The 19762-nt window shown below is 38.7% G+C and overlaps 2 protein-coding genes across 3 annotated transcripts; one reads left to right on the forward strand and one right to left on the reverse strand.

Annotated features, from left to right (window-relative positions):
• The first annotated feature begins 7382 nt into the window (after window positions 1-7382).
• On the forward strand, window positions 7383-9640 carry slc25a4 (solute carrier family 25 member 4). The gene is made up of 4 exons (XM_031752363.2): window positions 7383-7599; window positions 8287-8773; window positions 8858-8998; window positions 9121-9640. Exons 1-4 carry the CDS (start codon window positions 7489-7491, stop codon window positions 9279-9281), a joined length of 900 nt encoding a protein of 299 aa, XP_031608223.1. The 5' UTR covers window positions 7383-7488; the 3' UTR covers window positions 9282-9640.
• A 361-nt stretch (window positions 9641-10001) lies between these two features.
• On the reverse strand, window positions 10002-18678 carry cfap97 (cilia and flagella associated protein 97). 2 transcript variants are annotated; one of them, XM_031752146.2, is made up of 5 exons: window positions 18509-18678; window positions 16001-16934; window positions 14669-14949; window positions 11245-11407; window positions 10002-10516 (listed from the first exon to the last, which is right to left on the reverse strand). In XM_031752146.2, exons 2-5 carry the CDS (start codon window positions 16911-16913, stop codon window positions 10410-10412), a joined length of 1464 nt encoding a protein of 487 aa, XP_031608006.1. In that variant the 5' UTR covers window positions 16914-16934; window positions 18509-18678; the 3' UTR covers window positions 10002-10409. The 2 variants fall into 2 exon arrangements, with proteins under 2 accessions (XP_031608006.1, XP_031608005.1); XM_031752145.2 differs by having other exon boundaries at window positions 10002-10519.
• Between the last annotated feature and the right edge of the window lie 1084 nt (window positions 18679-19762).

The raw sequence follows: 19762 nt of genomic DNA on the forward strand, positions 1-19762 counted from the left end.
CAAAGGTTTTGGCCCTAATAATACCAGCAAAATGCAATGAATCAATAAATGAACAGTTACTAAAACTACTTTACCACCTTATTAGGACCAGACAAGTAGTATAAATACATAAATCCAGCAGTTTTCTCAGGAGGATGCTTGCAGTCCTTCTCTGGGACCAGAGGAGCATCTTTTACTACCTCACTTAGCACTTCGTCTTACTGCACATATTGATTGATTGACTGACTGATTGATGACACTTTATTCATCCCGAGGGAAATTGGGTTAAGGCTGCCAGCCGTGCCAGCGCCGTCTTACCCTTCCAACCATACATACATTACACAAACATCACATGGGGAAGACAGGTCAGAGGGGTATAACATGGAAAAAGCACAACATGAGGAAAGATAAGGAGAAAAAAATAACTCCCCTCAGATTGAGCTCCAATAGGGAGATCAGTTTGCGTACAGAAAAAACACCTCTGCACATAGTAGAGATGGACCGATCCGATATTACGTATCGGTATCGGTCCGATACTGACGTAAATTACTGGATCGGATATCGGCGAGAAATAAAAAATGTAATCCGATCCATTAAATATCAAAAAAGCAGCTCACAAAACTTGCGACGGCGTAACTCGGCTCATAACCGTAGCACGTTGCAGCAGTATGCCTCACGTGATAGAGCGGCTGTGTGTATTTGTAGCCTCGCTACCAAACCAGCATTTAATCTCCGAGGAAGTTATCCCAGAGAGAAGTAAAGCAAGTGTGCAAGTTCATCTCTGAATGTTTGTAAAGCATTCCCGCATTAAGCTTAACAACCAATATATGGAGCAACTGCCTCTCTCTCTCTCTCTCTCTCTCTCCCTCTGCTGCCCCTACTTCAATCGTGAAACTGCTTAACGATCAGCTGATCGGCTTTTTGTCGCGAGTCCGTCTCTCTTCTTTGTTTTGGCCCACTTTGCACCAGAAAGAGGAAACCAGCGGCTGAACAACAGCAGCACGTTTAACCTTGATAGACTGTTGTTAGAATTTATTTAATATTACTTTCTACACCAGGATCCTTTTCTACGTAGCTGACGGCTGGTAACTGTGCAGGGGCGGATCTAGCAAAGTTTAGCCAGGGGGGCCGATAGGGCATGAACAGGGAAAAGGGGCACAAAGACATACTTTTCTTTCTTATTCTCATTTAAAATATCTAGCTTTTAATAAATAATTATCTGAATCTTACACCCAAAGTTTTAATCTGATGTAAAATGTATAGAAGTCCATTACTGTATATAGTAACTGTTAAGTCTAATATACCCTAGTAAGCTATAGTACTTTTTCCTTTGGGAAGGTACCATCTGTGCAGTCTGCAATTCTGTTGAAGAAAGATGTTGAACCTATTTAATTATTCTTGAAAAATAATTTATTTCTGTGCATTTTTTTTCGCCCTGCATCAAATTAAAGTTGATTACATCGATTAAGCATCATGAGGTGGAGGGTGGGGGTGGTTCCCTATTTTTTATTTTTTTGCTGGGAATTTGCAACCCTATTAGTTAGGTTGCTTACTATTTCTGCTAAGTACTCTTTAAAATACCAGAATAGGGAGGATGGAGTAGGTTTAAGTTTATTAGATTGATCAGTGTTGCTGAACTATGAAATATTTTGGGCGCAGTGTATTTTTTACATACAGGTATAACAGAATAGCTTTAGTGTTGTTGTTTATTTAAACTTGAGTATGAACTTATACAAAATGCAGCAAAATATTAAAAAAACAGTTTTATTGATTAAAAAAAAACACTATATCGGATTCATATCGGTATCGGCAGATATCCAAATTTATGATATCGGTATCGGTATCGGACATAAAAAAGTGGTATCGTGCCATCTCTAGCACATAGCACATGAAAAAACTCTTAATACACCAAAGAAACACATGACAAGCAACAGGGGTGGGCAAAGGGTGAGAGACAGCCGATGTAGACAGTACATCCGGGCCTGCAGCCTATGCGCTGGTCTCCTTGATCCATCGTCAGCATCGGAAGGGAATAAGCGTCGAAGGCATTTGGAGGGGGAGGGGGGATGAGTGTACATCAGCATGTGTATATATGTCTGTGTGCATGTGTGTGTGTATGTGTCCAGAGTTCAGCTGAGACAGTGTCCTTCGCCCTGCCAGGCTAAGTAAACAGTCTTCCAGCCAACCCAGGTGGCCTTGCATAGAATGGGAAGAACGGTCTAAACACAGTCGTTATCAGGGTGTTGTTGTTCAGCTCCAGCCTTGAGACCGCAGCTGGCGCCAAAGGGGTATCCGCATGAAATGATGATGGTTTTTGCTTTAGTGCGAACAACTCATATGAATTTCAAAGCTGTTCTAACGTCCAACACTGGTCTCTCAATCTCCCGTTGGAGAGCTGTGAGCTTCTCCATGATGTTATCAAACTTACGCCCGTGATGTTGTCATTCTTGTGCTCAAAAAGCCAATTCTGAGAACTCATGACCGCAGTGAGCTTCTCCAAGATGTGATCCAATTTTGTATTATCTTCAGTAGTTCTCATAAGAGCACTTTGACCTGATTTGTGCAGCTGATAAAATGCTTTACTGGATATTTCTACCCTGTGCTGTGGTCCTTGAGCAGCACATCATAAGAGATACTCTGTTTACAATATGTCCCTGTTATATTAACATATGTTGATCATTGTCTTACAATCATTTTCAATATTGTATATTATATATTTATCTGTAGATTATTTACTTGACCAAGCAATTACCACTTTTTCTCTTCAGGGTCAGACAATGATGAAAATGGCCATGACAAATTCCCACAGCTCCAAGTCATGTGTCTGAATGTTTATCCTCATGTCAAAAAATTACTGTAGCTGTGCCAAGACCACCCAGCACTGAATCATCTTCATAGATATTTTTAATAACATATTTTTAATAACATATTTTTAATAACGTAATTGTTGTTCAGACATTATCATAACAAAACACCAACACACAATGAACTTGAGTACTCAGGTTTATTTGACAGCTGCAATCATCATCTTCGCTCTTAACTCTCATCTTTTCTTCTTCTTTCCACAGCAACACGTCTGCTCTCATATCATCACTCTCCCCCACTTCCTTTTCTCATGAACCATTTTTTCCTGTCACTCAAGTGTCTGTCAACCTGAAGCCCCCACTCCTGCCCGGTCCATCCTTAGTCCCCCACTGACTGCATGTCTCCAGGTCCTTCTGATTGGTCATGGAGATTTTTACTCCTTCGCAGCTGTGTGTGTGTGTTCGTCCACCTTGCATGCTCTGTCATGGGCACTGCCCTGACTGCGGGTGTTAAATGGCAGCTGCATGATGCGCTCTCCCTCTCGCCATGTCTGCATCTTTTTTTATATCCACAGACACACACACACATATGTGCTTTTGACACGTTTAGTCCCCAGTCAGCCCCTTTAACGTTTATGAAGAGGGGCCAACAGCCAATAATGGCACCAAAGAGAAGAAGGAAAGCACTTAAATAATCTCCTGAGCCCCAAAGAGCTCAGTGTCTCTGTCTGCCAGGGAGAACTCATGCTGGATCTGAGGCCACGGGATTGTGTTAAGATTGTGCCTTTAAACTCACAAAGCTCACAGGACTGAGTATTGTGAGGAAGAAAATAAACAATATGGTTTTTTCTTAAGAGGGAGCAGGGTGTTTGCTGATTCATATGTAGTAGATAGGACAAAGAATTATGAAACATCCTCCAAATGTCTGCATAATTATTGGTTTTTGTGTTGTATCCCCGTGCTGCCTTAGGACCAGTTGGAGCTTAGTGCCACAGAAGGTGTAGGGAAGTCAGAAAGTGTTAAGAGATTTTAAAAAAAATCAATAAAAGAAATAAGGTCAAATTTATATGAAAGGTTTTGTTTTTAAAAAAAAAACCTGTGTACATGAGAGGTCAAAGTATCTTGGAAAACCATCCTTATAAAGACTATAATTTTCAGCATTATTGGTGGCTTTATGCAGTTTCTTGTCTTTGTCTTATTATTTGCAAAGTCTATTTTATGAGTTTTTGTAACTAAGCGACTGTGGACAGTGAATACTGTAAATCAAAATAAACCAAAAATTAACGTTTATAATGTTTTTGTCTAAACGCTACAACGTTACTGTCACGGCAGCGCAGGACGTTTGCAGCAGTTTTTGTTGCATTCTGGCAAAATTAAATTAAATCCTCGAGACAGAAGAAACCTACGCTGCTGAGTTCTGACCTTCATATGAGTGGTTTTAACCCTGTCTGACATTCATAATCTCCATTCTCATCGCGCCTCAAATAGACAATAGGGGCTCAGAGGAATTAAAAAACAAAAAAGAAAACCGTGCCTGCTTCTTAACAGATAAAATCAGTGACTGTATTAGTGTAAGAGTAATGTGTAACGGCTCTGTGTATGCGTGTTCTTGGAGGGGTGGGAGGGGGTTAACTGTCTGACACCTGCAGCTCTTCATACTCAAAATGCAAATCCAAACTCAACCCCCACCCCGGGTGACCCCTCCCTCAATCTAAAATCCAAGGTTACTGAGCAACGACTTTTGCAAACCTAGATTAGATTTAAATAATGGCACAAAAAGAGGTTTGACAGCAGTAAAGGCAACGGTAAACTGCTTCTCTAGAATTATTATGAGATATCAGATCACTTCAGATAATATTCACAGCTCATATGTAGACCTGTAGACTTTGAAAATCCTTGAAGATAACAAGTCATAAGAACATTTTTAGAAAAAAAAAATCTCTCTTTGAATATAAGGTGATCCAAAACTCCCTCGGTGCACATCATCTTCAATTAACAGATGATGACTGATGCAGTGGATCAAGATATAGTTTCATTTCAAGAGTACTTTCCAAAAGTAGCCTTTAATAATCCCATTAAATGAGGCTGTCTGCCATAACTCAAGATAAAGATGCCTTAGAAGACAATGATGTAAACCAGAAAAGTGTTGAGTCTGTGCGCTTGAAACTGCAAAAACTCCAACATTTGCTCACTCAAAAGCAGGTGCAAGTCCCGGTGCCAGCCAACATCTGCCTTACCGAAGTGCTCAAGTGAACAAGATGCTGAATCCCTAACTAGAAATAAGGTCACACGCCTGCAGCTGAGCCTGACCTCTGACCTGGGTGGTGGGAGGGGAGCAAATAAAGTGGTGCATTATTTTCATTGTTGTGTGGTAAGTAAATAAGGAAAAGCACCTGTTTTACTGAGTGCACAAGTTGCACTCTGGTGGCATTAGTGATGCTCTGGTGTGTAATTCAGCTCTCTGGTGCCACCCAGTGACTTCTTTTAATTCAAAACTCAGCAGCAGGGAATTGGGGAAGGACCACAACCAGGGGAGCCTCCAGATAAACATTTAAGACAGTTAAAAAGTTAAGTTAAAAAGTTAAAGATAAAAAACATTGTTTCCCCCATTCTATAAATAAGAGCATCAGCAAATATGTTTTTTGATAATGAACTAAATAAATAAATAATAACAATAATATTGTGTCCATGGTGTTAGATATACTACCATGAAGCATCTGTTTCTATGTCTAACATACACACATATACATACAGTCTGAGTGTAAATGTCAGGAATAATGAGTTTTGTAGCCTTACAACGGGGTTACTGATGCTATCCTGACAGGAGGCGCCTTGAAGCTTCAAGTTGGTTGTGAATCTAAACAGTCAAGAAGCGCCACCAAGTGGCCACAAGGTGGTAGTTAGTTGCACGATCTGATATCGTTGTGTTGGTGTTGTTCCCAGATCATCATGAAAATGTTGTTCCAGGATCAACATTGCAAGTGACCAATCAGATCATCCGTAGTTAGTTATAGGCATATTCTTAGAGTGTAAACAAGAACAAAGCATTTCAGGGGGGAACGGGAAATCAAACATTTCATCATCAAACATTTCATCAGAAATAAAATCTGTGCAGAAAAGCTAACATTGGGCACAATTTTCAGAATACGGGGCTGAACCCCCCGAATCCTATTCCAAATTTATTATGTGAACAGTGGAGCTGGATAAGACTTTAAATATAATTTTGTGTTAGATAGTTGCTTTGCAAATTGGAAAAAAACCTTATTTATGCTTTTAACTTCAGTAAAAGTTATAAACCTGCTGAAGTATTTTAATAGTGCACAAGTTGCTTCATCAATCAATGGTGTATATATGTCTGTGCAGTGGTTTAGGACCGTTACCTCACAACAAGAAGGTCCTGGGTTTGAACACTGTGAGGAATTTATATGTCCTTCTTGCTCAAACTTGTCAGAAAGGCCTAGCGTAGTTTGTAAATTGTTTAAATTGATGTTATTGTACTTCTGTGCAGTGAATCTGGTATTACCCTGGCTTATTGAACAGAAAGCAAGTCTTTGGGGGAAATATGTGAATGGGGTAATTTTGGAACACTATAGAGGACATGATGCTCTGGTTGGTTAATATTTGCTAGGCAACCCCTCAGTGGAACAAGTCCAGGTTGACCAGTTTACCTGTTTTCAGGTAAGTTCATATCATCTCTTATGCAACAAGAAAAAATGACCTAAAACTATATTTTTGCTTTTTGACAAGTGGTACGCATTACTTAGTTTAAGAGTGTTACCCTAACAACGGTTATCAGTGTCTCTGCAGTGAATAACCTCTACTCCCTACTAACAAAGTTGGACAATTGACATGTTTGAAATGAATATTTATCATAAATGAATATGCAACAAAACTGCCAGTGTGATGAGACAAAAATCTCTAAGCAGTATCTGTTATTCAAGGGAAGGCCTTAGTTTTATCTTTTTTTTCAGAAAAAATGTGTTCCATCCACTTGCCCTGTCCCAGAACAGATTGTATTTAGATAGATAGATAGATAGATAGATAGATAGATAGATAGATAGATAGATAGATAGATAGATAGATAGATAAAAATCTCTTTTATGTTCTTTTGGTTTCCCGAGGCCTTAGCAACTGGAGTCATTTTTGTATAAAAATTACACCAAGAGAGATCAGTGTACACAGCTTTCTGTAAATGTCGTAATGGGGTTGAAGTCATGATACACATTTAATACACTATAGAATTTAATTTTTATCTTAATATTATTCTAATAAAGACGGATTTTTTTTTTTCAGTTTTCTGGAAACTCAAGAAACCTCACAAGTGTGTGTAGACAGAAGGCAAAAGCTGTTCTCTAGTCGGACTTTAGATAAAGGACTTCTCCATCATAAGGATTAGTGACATCTGACTTTTAATAATTATCAAATTACACACATTGTGTCCTTTAAACGTCCCCGGGTAGGCCGACTCTTGACTTCAGAAACATGGCGCACGAGTTGAACTTTGACCTCGGAAATTTATTCAGCCTCGTTTATCTGTTCGACAAACTGCAAATCCATCACTCAAGATTCTCGCGATAATTGGCCCCCATATATTAAGACACATGGGGGTGCCTCGTCCACTTGGAGAAGCGTAAGGTTTCCTTGAGGATCTTGGCCATCTTTGGAAAAGTCAGAAGTCTCGGATCTCCACAAGAAACAACCAATCATGTCGGACGCGGTGATTAGTTTTATGAAAGACTTTTTGGCCGGTGGCATCGCCGCTGCCATCTCCAAAACAGCTGTCGCTCCCATTGAGAGAGTCAAGCTGTTGCTGCAGGTAAAATGACTGAACCAACTGCTGCCTCTGGCACGGTCGCATGTCTGCTCTTTTGTGCGTAAAGCGTGCGTAATTGTGGGGCTTCTGCGATAACTCAAACACAAACTGTAACACAAGAATTCTTTTTCAAGAAAGAAACGGCCAGTTGTATGGTCCTTTGGACTCATTTGGTCTCGTGCATAATGCCAGTGGGCACATGAGAGGTCACGGATTGATGTGGAAATAGTTTTACGCGCCGAATTACGCAGAATTCCTCTGGTGACAGTAAGGGTGGCAAGCCCTCCTAATAAGCGTTGCAGTAAAAGGACCATAAGCAGCTAGTTCATCATGCTGTTTGTGCTTTTATTAAGTTAATTAATCCTTTATTATTACAGAAGACCGCTGCAATAGTCAGTGAAAGTGCTCTGCTAAATTTAACTTGAAGTGTGTAATCTAATACACAGTGAGGTCTCAAGTGACAGGAGTGTGCCTCTGCTGGGCCTACAACTACATCATGTATGTCCGGAGAATATTAAACATAGTAGTCTAAGATTATGTAAACACCAAAATGATGTATTTAAAATTAAAATTTTGCTCAAATATTACATACTATTTAGAGAAAATGGTCCCTGTCGTGTCAAGGTTTACATTTACATGGAACTCTGGCACACGTGTGTCCAATACAGAACTTTTATGCTTTGTTTGCAGGTCCAGCATGCCAGCAAGCAGATCACAGCAGAAACACAGTACAAGGGAATCATTGACTGTGTGGTTAGAATCCCCAAGGAACAGGGCTTCATTTCTTTCTGGAGAGGCAACCTGGCCAATGTCATCCGTTACTTCCCAACCCAAGCCCTCAACTTCGCCTTCAAAGACAAGTACAAGAAGATCTTCCTCGGTGGCGTGGATCAAAAAAAACAATTCTGGCGTTACTTCGCTGGCAACCTGGCATCTGGTGGTGCCGCTGGCGCGACTTCGCTCTGTTTTGTGTATCCTCTCGACTTCGCCAGAACGAGGCTGGCTGCAGACATCGGCAAGGGCCCAGCAGAGAGAGAGTTCACTGGTCTTGGAAACTGTATTGCCAAGATCTTCAAAACCGATGGCCTCAGGGGTCTTTACCTTGGATTCAACGTGTCAGTGCAGGGTATTATCATCTACAGAGCGGCCTACTTTGGATGCTTCGACACGGCTAAAGGTGCGCACACCTGTTTCACTAGAATGTATTAACAGTGTACATGAGCATTTTACACATGGGTGACTTAACTTGTGCTTCTTATAGGTATGCTGCCAGATCCCAAGAACACGCACATCATCGTCAGCTGGATGATCGCCCAAACCGTCACTGCTGCAGCTGGTCTCGTCTCATACCCCTTCGACACAGTCAGACGTCGTATGATGATGCAGTCTGGACGCAAAGGAGGTGAAACCATGGCCGATTTGTTTGGCCCAGTTATTGCACAGTTATTAAGCATTCATGTGAGGGCATCATGCAACATTATTCATATCCGTTTTTTTCTTCTTCTTCTCTTTTTATTTCCAAAGCTGACATCATGTACAAGGGCACAATCGACTGCTGGAAGAAGATCATCAAGGACGAGGGACCAAAAGCCTTCTTCAAAGGTGCCTGGTCTAATGTGATCAGAGGCATGGGTGGTGCCTTTGTGCTGGTGCTTTACGATGAGTTCAAGAAGTTCACATACTAAACTTTCAACCAATCCCCAAGGAAACCCTTTACTTTGTTTAAGTCTTATTTCTGGTGATACAGTGATAACAGCTTGGTGAATTTACAGTGTGGGTGTCTACAATATGACAGCCCAGGCAAGGAGGGTGGGTGAACTCCAAAAGTGTATATATCCCATCTAGGACATGCCAACAGGCAGTCGTTCAGTAAAAGTCAAGCAGGTGGAGATTTTGTGATGACGCACATGATGTTGTCACTTCAGGTCATGCTTCCCATGTTAGTAAGTTTGTGAAGCAAGTTGAGGAGACCCATGTGTTATGCTGTGACCACTCTGATCCTCATAAATTATTTTATTAAGAATAAAAACGTATTATTCTAACAGTCCAGTCTTTTTGATGCATGCACTGTTGTCACAGTCTTGTTGGTTTTCATATTAGATATTCTGTTTAACTCCCCACACGGACACCAAGCCAACATACACAATGCTTCAGAAGTGAAGCAGCAAAGTGCGACTTTTCGATTTATTATTTAAACCCATTTTTTTCTGCTGTCTCATCAATTGTCTTCCATGATAAAAGCTCATAAATGCAGCTTCCAGCAAGAATGTTTTGAACAAAAATTGCATCTTTAAACAGGAGACCATGGTCTCCTGTTTAAAGATGCAAAACAGCGCACTTTTAATTGGTGGGAAAACAGCTTTAGTTAACAGGAAACAGAATAAATATAAACCAGTAAACCTTTAAATAACTTAAAAACACAATTTCTTTGTGCATCCTATTTAATCAAGCAATGTAAAAAAAGGTTACATTTATAGGAACTGAAATTCAGTCATAATAAACAATTTGTACATTTATACCTTCAACAAAGCAATATCTCCTGCTTGTGCAGCTAACTTAAGTACTGTGACACTGCTGCAGAAGCCACACATACCAAATTTCAGATTCAAAGAAAATGTTTATAATGGATACGCATGGTGACACTAAAATCACTGAAGAGTTGATTAAGCCAGATGAAAGTATGCTGAACCCATTTACATAACAAGAACCTTTGAGCTTTGTACCTTTTAAATATTTTGCGATGCAAAGATATCAACTGAATATGGATAATAGAAACCAGATTTTAGCAGATTTAATGTTGTTAAGCAGCGCTCTCAGCACCAGGCTGCCCGGGCTGCAACTGGTTTTTTTGACCTGGGTGAAGGTCTGCTGCTGGAGTCACTGGAGGGGAGTGATGCCCTGGAGTTGACTGACCTGGGACCTGCTGGGTGGATAACAGAAACATGCTCTCTGATTACAGGCTTATGATTACATTTTAATCAGAAAATAACACACTTTTAAAAATCATTATTACACTGCTAAGAAAATATGTACATATTTGAAACTGTTATTAAAAACAATCAGGCAAACACACACATACAAGTGTGTTTTATGAGAGTTGGAATATGTTATTGGTTAATTATTTCAAATTTTATTTTAACACCAGGAAGCAACGATGAAACACAAACATTAAAAAGCCAAAAAGGTGTTAAGAGGAGAAACAGTTTGTCAGTTACTGAGCTATGAATTTCATTTCATAGCAGTGTTAAGAGCTGCTTCTTACAGTCTTCTCATTCTCTTTAATCCAGTCTTTGCAACCATCTGGAGATAAATTTGCAGCCGTCAGTTTGACAAGACTGTGTACCACATGCTGATGCCTTTTTCTACCTTAATTAATGCAACACAAGCAAATAACAGCAGGCTTCTCCAAAATGTCTCCACACACACTCCTGCAGGTGGTGTGCTTGTGGAACAAAAACACTGAGGTCTGCATGCAAAGGTTTTTTTTTATTTATTGTTAATATTCTGTAGCTGTGCTTTAATTGCAGTATGATAAACTGTAACTGGAGGAGGATATAGCATGTACTAGAAGGCACGTGTCTCTTATCTAAACTAAAGTACTTAAAATTAAAAATTGTTGGAAAACAGCCAAAGATGTAAGACACCAACCTGAGGTAGTCCTGCTGCTAGATCGATCTTTCTTTGTGGTGGACCTGCAGATGGGATATGAAGAACCTCCCAGGTATCCGGCTTGGCGCTGATAGTCTGTCAGTTGCTCTGAGCGCCTCAGGCCAGGTGTGGGCTTCACAGACTCCAGCCTCTTCAGGAAAGCCTGAGAGGAATAGAAAGATTTTTACCTCATAAATACTCAAAAAATACTGTAAAGGTAAACTGTTCTCCAACCAATGTGGGAAGTAACTACATTTAATTAGGTACTGGACCTAAGGTACTGACAGAAAAAATACAGTTTGTAATATTGTATGTGATATAGACCAATGATGTCAAACACCAGTCCCATCAGGCCCACTAATGTTTAGAATAATCAACTTGTCACAGTTTTTTGTTTGTTTTGGGGGTTTTTCAAACATGAAGTCAGTGAGATTGTTTCTTTCAAGTGCTTAACAAATCTATTAGACCACCACCCAATGTTAGGGTTATGCCAAAGCTGCCCGAAATTAACAGTACTGTATTGGCAAAAATATATTTTTTATGTTTAGGTAATGGTTAACTCAACACCAAGCTGGTGTGCAAGCTTTTTTATTAAAATAAGATTTTTAACGCTAAAAATATAATAATTATTTTTCATGAACTTTAAAATTTACCATTTTACAAAAAAGCTGAAACAAATAGTAAAGCAAATGATTATTTTTTGATTAACAAGCTAAATTACCGTTTGTTTGGGTTTTTTTGCAATACTCAGCAGAAAAAGTTGAATATTAGGCTTGATTCATTTCAGACTTCTCTGAGAAGTCTAGTCTGCTGTTTCAAATTTCGGTATAAAACATTAATTCAGTGAATTAATTGAGCAATTTTAAGTTTTAAATAGGTTTTTGACAGATTTCTAAAATATTTGTGTTCTCTTGTTTTTATGTGGTCAAACAGTTTAAGTGCTCTATGTCCCGCTTTGGATGAAACTGGTGTGACACTCTTGATCTAAACTAAGCAGCACAGTTAAATATAGATAAAACAACTTGAAATGAACACTGTGCAAAAGAAATATATGGTAAGAGTTTATTTTTTTTTTAAATAACTTTTTTAATATTACTTTTTTATTATTTGATTTGACTGGATTGATTGTACAGCACATACACTAAAATGTATTTTAAAACAATCTATATCTTAAAAATAAGTCACTATTTTATTAAATAAGTCAAACTTACCAGTCAACAATTTACCAGTTGCTGTGCACCAGGACTTTGCGGAAGGTACACAGCAACCCCAACAAAACAGCATGAGGCAAATCAGTGTAGACAAGTGGCTAAATGTCATGCATGCACTCCCATACGCAGGGTCTGCTGTAATCTCTCAGTGAGCAAAATGTCCATATGAAGCAATGCGATGAGGAAAAAGCTCAAGCATCACCAGACCGTCGTGCTGAAGATCAAGTCTTCCAGAGGGCATGAAAAGGCAGTACAGGCTTCTTAATACTGCCAGAATTGCCACCTACTATATTTCTAATGTTTGCATTACAGGAGACATCTTCAATGAAAATCTACCCATTGTATTATTATTATCATTATTATTATTACTATTATTGATTAATACTATTATTATTATTATATCATTTCTTTGAAAGAATACTAAGTGTAGAGTGTAACTGACCAATTCAAATACATAGAAGTGCTACTACTTGTGGTGTCTTACATGTGTGATGTGTGGGGCGTATACACTGATCACACGGGCAGATTCAATTACTAATCTCTAAGAATAGAGAAGGCGAAAAGCACTCCTGACGCAGAGAGATGGGCTCAAGAGAGAGGACAGTCTGTCCTTAAAACCACAGAAACATTCCGCCTCATAGGAGCAACAGCAGGGATTAAATTAAAATATCTAATCATTACTACAGGAAAAGATGAGTAAAAAATATAAGGAGTCAGGTTTTCACTTAGTAACACCAGTGCCTTCCTGGCTACCAATAATTAATACATCTTTACTTCCCCATCTCCTCTTTTGAACCTCTGCTGCACTTAGATATAAAAAATGTGGTCATGTCAGGTCAATATATGGGATGAGAGACTAAAGCTGCAGAGATTGAACTCTGTCAAATGTCAGTCTGTGGCACTGCTGCTAGCTGCCACCTGCTGCCATCTGTCCAAGTCTTTCCATGTACGTTTGCAGAGGTGGCACTCTTGGACTGACGATAACTCAAATCAAAACACATCTCTATTCTTTATTCTCTCTAATCTGTTTTCTACTTGAAGTATTTGTGAGGAAACATCTTTTTTTCATAAAATGTTTTCATTATGTTTCTTCAATGGTTTACTAAAGGCAATGGAAAAACATTTTTTTTTAAAAAAAAGAGTAAATAATTAAATAGTAGGATGTAATACGTATAGACTAACATATAGTCTGGTTTTCAAGGGAGTTACCGACTTGAGTAACAAGTCTAGTAACAAGTCTAGTGGAAAAAGTCAACTTCTATAGTTACATGTTGTATTTACAGTCTTTTTAAGAATTTAAAATACAGTAAGAAAAGATTGTTTTTAGAGTAGGAACCCAAAAACACTTTGGACGTCCCCTAACAAAAAATAATGCCAGTGTTTAAAGATTAAATCACTCTGCCTCTATCTAGCAAACTAAAAGTCATTTTTATTCTATTAATTTCACATCCATAGACACTTAGATTCAACAAGAAAAAAACAAAACAACTCTTTTTCTTTAAACTGTAAAGTTTTAACTTGAATTAGTAAACCTCAAAACCAGTCCTAAGGTTTCTATTTGGCACTTTTCAGACTTATATCTCTCTGCTCTTTTCCATATCCACTCATGTTAATAATTATCTTTCTTAGTTTTGAGAACTTCTGTGAGGTGTTGTTCTTTTCAGTCTTTCTACTCAAAACCATATGGAAGAAAGTTGCTTTCAAACATGGGCATTTTGAGATATTTGAAAAACAAGCTAATACAAATACTGAATAAATAGCACATATAACAAAAGAAAATACATTTTTTTTATCCTTTCTAAAAGTTTGGTGAAAAAAAAACCCCCATGAAAACAATGTAATAACATGGCTCTAACGGCTAATGCTGCTGTGCAATTGAAAGTCAATTTAAAAATATGTTGCACTAGCAAAAGTTAATTGAGGGTTAGGGTAACCCTAACCCTATTGAGGGAAGAACACTTGGATATTTTAGTAATTTAGCATACAAGTTTTCCCCAACATTACATAGTTGGGGGGGGAATCATCCAATTCAATACATTGCTGGATGAAGAGTTGTACGCCTCTCTTCTGTTGTTTGCAAAAGACAAAGACACACAGGCAAATAAATTTCTTACCCAGTTTATCACAAATGTTTCTCTTGCTATTAAGACCACCTAATATAAAAAAATTAAGCAAATCAAGGATTGAGTTTTGACCCAAGAAGTGAAACTTACCAGGTTCTCCCGCTCAATCCGTTGCTGTTCTCGTTGCCTGTTCACTGCACTGTGAGTGAGGCGAATTCGAGGAGAGTTACTTGCCCCGTGGCTTTTCTTCACTGGTGCGCTTCCCAATCTGGGACCTGGAGAGAGGCGAGACAGCTCGCGAAGTAGTCGCTGATTCTCTAAATCAATGCGCCGGACCTCCTCATTGCTGAAGGAGTAATTTTTCCTGTTTCTCCCTCCAGGATAGTGGAAGACCAGTTTTCTTCCTAGCTGACTTTCTAAATTGAGAGAGCCTGAAAGGAAAAACAAACAGTTGTATCATAATTATAGTTTCACATTTTGTGCTAGTGGTGGAAAATGCTCTGTTGTACTGATGCTCAGGTCAAGCATCAGTACAACAGAACATCCTCTGCAAGTAGCTAAAAATGAATCTTTTTCAACTTGTTTTGGGGTCTTTTTTTTTTTTAGGTTTTAGCATTTTTCTTGTGAATTTCTCTATATAAATAAAATTGTACTTACTTCTACTGCTTATGTAACATTTAGTTCTCTGATATGGAAAACTGAATTTTTGAAGAGCCATAGTCTTGAACTACATTTCTGCGACCTCCATCATGTACATTTTGAACAGTCACGAATAAGCGAGGTGGAATCTTTTTGTGCACTTTATTTCTTTGTCAATTTTTAAAAGAGCTTGCTCTGTAATATAAAGAACACTCTGTGCAAACCCCTTCTGAGCTACATTTTGAAAGATGGTAGTATGTTGAAACCAAAAGAGAAAACCTTGAAAAAGATTTTTATGTGAAGCAGAATTCAACAAAAACTCACAAATCTTTGTGTGGACAACTGTTTTTATACACGTTACAATTACTTTGGGAAAAAAAAGCTGATTTACTGAACTCACGGAGGAGAAATAAACTTCTGTTTTACAGAGAGAGAGAAGCTGATATAATGCTTACACTACACTTACCAGATAAAATCTTTAGTGAAATGCATGTTTATGCAACAGTTCCTATTTTTCAGGTTTGGGGCTGAAGTGTTTTTTATAGTTAGACTGCAATTTTAAGTGTAACAAATTTTCATGTCATTTTCACCACATCAATGAACCTTTTTCATAGCCGCTATTCTGAAATGTGTTTGCAGGTTAATTATGGCCTTGTCCCTAGTAATGCATGCTGTCTCACTGGAATGAGTGTGGCGTTATAAAGGAAATGTTACCATAATACCTTTTATCTATTTATGCTTCTATGACATGTCAAAACGACTGCTGTGAAAAGAGGCCTAGGCCATAACTCCATGTGGGCTTAGAAATACAAGTATTATAACGTAAAGCTCAACGGTACTCACACTCATCTACATCCTGATCTGAGTCGTCATCTTGTATGTTTCTAAGACCACTGGAGGGCACACTCTCCCGCGCCTGCTCCTCTTTATGACTTTCTTCTTCAACCTCTGTGACATTCAAGTCCAGTGACTGGAGAGGACTGGTGTCAGGTGAGGAGAGTGGGGTCACATCTGTCACTGTATCATCTGAGTCTGCCGTATGGAGAACAGGCAAGTCCCGAGGCCTTGCTGAGCCTACTCTGGTCCTTCTTATTCCTGGACATGAAGAAGAAGTTGCACTTGGTTTCGGGGGGGCAGGGGACTCTAAGCTGCTCTGGTGACTGCTACTGCTATAGGAGCCCTCAGAGTCTGCATCTGCACTGGTCTCAGTCGATGAAAGAGAAGGACTCTCAGACCTTCTTAGAGGAGCTGAAGGACTTTGGTTGCGCAAATTTCTTATTACTTTTTTAGAAGACTGTTTATTTCTCCTGTCAGAGCTGGCACTGAATGGTAATGCTTCTCCTTTGGTCTCTTTTGGACTCTGGATGTAAACATCTGTATTATCTACCTCTTTGGCTTTAGCCAGTAAAGCCATGAAGGTTCTACTGGACCTTTTAGGTTGTAAATTGGTGCAATCTTCACTATCACTGCTTTCACTGCTGACTTTATCTGATGTACTGGAAACAGACGATCTACTGTTCCTATTACTGGTCTCCACTTGCTTTAGATGTTTTCTTGTCTGATCAGTCCTTGATGACAGATCGCCATGATAATTCTCTCTGTGTTTTGCATGTAACTTGTCATGTGCTTTTGAGATCTTCTTCTCAGCCTTCAAGCCTTTCTCCACCTTATGTTCTGCATTTGCGCTGCTTTCAGCACAATCGCTGTCGAAAAACGAGTGATCCACTTCACCTTCCAGTTCACTGGGGTTGAACATGGCAATTTCCCCTCTGCACACCTGTAAGGATGTAATATGAGACACTTAAATAATTATTTGTTTTTTAACCCATTTATTTAACATAACAGCTAACTTAGCAAAACCTGCTAGAGTGACTGCTTTCAAAGACTGAAATGAGTGGCCAGGTGTCCCTCTTTATGTTGGATTGCACAGCATTTTTATCCTTTGTGTCCTGTCCCACATATCAAGACAATGTTCCACATTTTACCTGGTTCTAGCTTACAAACATCCTCACAAGAAACGTGGTTTAAACAGACATGTGCAAACAGGGATCCATACTGAAATACAAAATAAAGTTTAACATTTTTTTTTAAGTTTTTTGCAATATAAAACAGGTAACACTGCATAAATCCAAGAAAACCACAACAAGAACAATAAGAAAGTCCAGTGAACTCAGTTAAAACACACGATGGAGAAATGTTGATTTGCACAAGTTACAGAACTTGAATCCATTTCTAAACAATGGCAGATCATCACTTCAAACTGCTGTATGATCATCAAGTGAAAGGAAATTGTGTGAGGATGTTTATTATCAACCCAGGAAACAGCAAGGCTCGAGCCTGCCATGAACTGGAAACTGTTTGACCACCAGTGCCACTGGTGGTCGAACTACAGTGAAGAGTTTTACATCACCATGTACTGAGGGGGCGCCAATGAAAAAAGACGCCCCTGTTCCAAAATCGAAACCTTCAAGTTCTTCAAGGCCTTCTTATTCAAAATTTGTGGACCATGCTTAAAAGTCATGGTTGAATACAGGAAACTGACCAGTTTAAATGAACTCTACTAATTCTGCCAAAAAGAGTGGTCAAATACAAAACCAGAATTATGCCAGAAAGTTGCTGATGACTACCAAAGGTGTGTGCTCAGGGCACAAATATTAGTGGGGGTGCATGTATACTTTTGACTTTGTGTGGATTAGAGAATCTACATTAAATTAAAACTTATGCACCCAATACTAGAGTAATTAAAGATGTAGCTTTATAATCATTCTACCCTGGAAAAAGAACAGTCCACAAAAATTAATTAAAAGCCCCAAATTAACAAGATATTCAGGCCCATGATCTGTATGTGATCCTCTGTGTCAGATACAGTAACGGTAGGTCAATAAAAGACATCTGCATAGTTTGTGGCTGTGTGCTTTTGTTGAGGTTAGATAGTAAATCTTATACTATCTTGTAGCTTTAGCAAGCTTTGTCACATATAAATCAAATCTTTGCCCCATATTTCGCTTGTCGGTCCCCCTAGAGTAGCCTCTTCAATACTTTTCCTCAGTGCAAAGACCGGGTTTCATTTAGCTTCAAGTGGCATAACAGCAAACTGTTGTGAAATCTATCCATCAGTGTGCAGCAAGCTTCAACCACTAACACTATTGGTTATCTGTTTACCTACACTTTCAACCTCCATTACTACAATAATATAACAATGTATGTAATAAAGTGTGGTGAGTATAATGCTTTCCGTGTGTAACACACGTCAAGCCTTGCAGTTAACTAACGTTAACAGTAACATAGCTAACTTGTCCAATTCGTTAGGTTTAACTAACTTAAGCTCCAAGAATACCTTAGTTATCTTACCTAACGAAAGAAGGCACGATAGACCGTTTGCAAGTTTCTTCTTCAGAAAGAATGTCAGGAATCTGAATAAATACAGAGCAAACCTGCAGTAAAAAACACATTTAGCGTTAGCAGGCTATAGCTTGAATAACACGGTGCCTGGTAACTACGCGACGTCACTTCCTGGCAACGGTCGCCCTAGGAGATCTCTGCAGTAGTTAAGAGAAGCAGTCCACTCCAGCCTTTTATCGCTATGAGGGTTATTAGAGTTTGATTTATTTAATAAAGACAATCACAGCAAAAATTCTGACGTGGATTTGCTAAATCCGATTATTTCAATCAAAGTAAGTTAAACTGATTACAACAAAATTTATTTTTTGGTACTGAATCTAACAAAAACGCTTTGTGTTATATTTGAAAGTATTTAGGATAAATTTCAATTAACGTACAATTTGCAAACTGCTTTCTTGTTGAGTAATTTTAGGAAAAGTTCATTTTTATTATACTACACTGTATATTGTTTTCTCATGATTTTGAGTGATAGAAAACATATTAACAAGATAACTGATGCAACTGATACGCTGGGACAACAGAGAATACAACATATATATGTATGTACTTGAATTTTAATCACCTTTATTCTGATTTGTATTCTTTATTTGTGTTTTTGTTACTTTAGATGTCACTTGTATTTCTTTTAGCATGTCTACTTAATAAAATATGACTTAATACAATGATGGCACTCCATGATTTTCACCTTTTTTCTTGAGGTTATAAGTTTTGTTCTTTATACACAATAAAATTTACTTTACTTCCAGCAATCTGTCCACCCAACCTACTGTCTGTTTTATGCAGAAAACAAACAAACAAAAAAGGAGTTGCCCTGTATAGTTTGTTTTTATCTTTGTGCACACATTTCTAACCTACTCAAGGAACACATCAAGAAACAGATACCGGAGACAAACAGAGGGGAGGTCATTAAGTTTCTCCTGTGGATCTCCTGTGGAAGCAATGGCACTGGATTCGCCACTGACGCCAGGTGAACTCCAGGAAGCCCTGATAAGTATGCCCAATAATAAGGCTCCAGGTCCAGACGGCTTTCCTGCAGAATTCTACAAAGAATTCTGGACGATTCTAGCACCAGTTTTTTACAGAATGTTGCAGGAAATCAAAGAAAATGGCAGACTTCCACCAAATATGAACTCTGCAAATATCAGTCTCTTACTAAAACCAGGCAAAGACCCTGTATTTGCCTCAAGCTATCGTCCAATATCC

Source organism: Oreochromis aureus, linkage group 6, assembly GCF_013358895.1.
Source record: "Oreochromis aureus strain Israel breed Guangdong linkage group 6, ZZ_aureus, whole genome shotgun sequence".
NCBI classification, from domain to species: Eukaryota; Metazoa; Chordata; class Actinopteri; order Cichliformes; family Cichlidae; genus Oreochromis; species Oreochromis aureus.

Excerpts from the sequence above, each read along its gene's own strand:
- cfap97 (XM_031752145.2), bottom strand. The coding sequence starts at position 16,913 with ATGTTCAACCCCAGTGAACTGGAAGGTGAAGTGGATCACTCGTTTTTC. Across the intron at positions 14,950-16,000 it reads AGATCAGGATGTAGATGAGT|GCTCTCTCAATTTAGAAAGT; the intron begins GTGAGTACCGTT and ends TTTTCCTTTCAG. Across the intron at positions 10,520-11,244 it reads TAGCAGCAGGACTACCTCAG|CAGGTCCCAGGTCAGTCAAC; the intron begins GTTGGTGTCTTA and ends TTATCCACCCAG.
- slc25a4 (XM_031752363.2), top strand. The coding sequence starts at position 7,489 with ATGTCGGACGCGGTGATTAGTTTTATGAAAGACTTTTTGGCCGGTGGC. Across the intron at positions 7,600-8,286 it reads GAGTCAAGCTGTTGCTGCAG|GTCCAGCATGCCAGCAAGCA; the intron begins GTAAAATGACTG and ends CTTTGTTTGCAG. Across the intron at positions 8,999-9,120 it reads GCAGTCTGGACGCAAAGGAG|CTGACATCATGTACAAGGGC; the intron begins GTGAAACCATGG and ends TTATTTCCAAAG.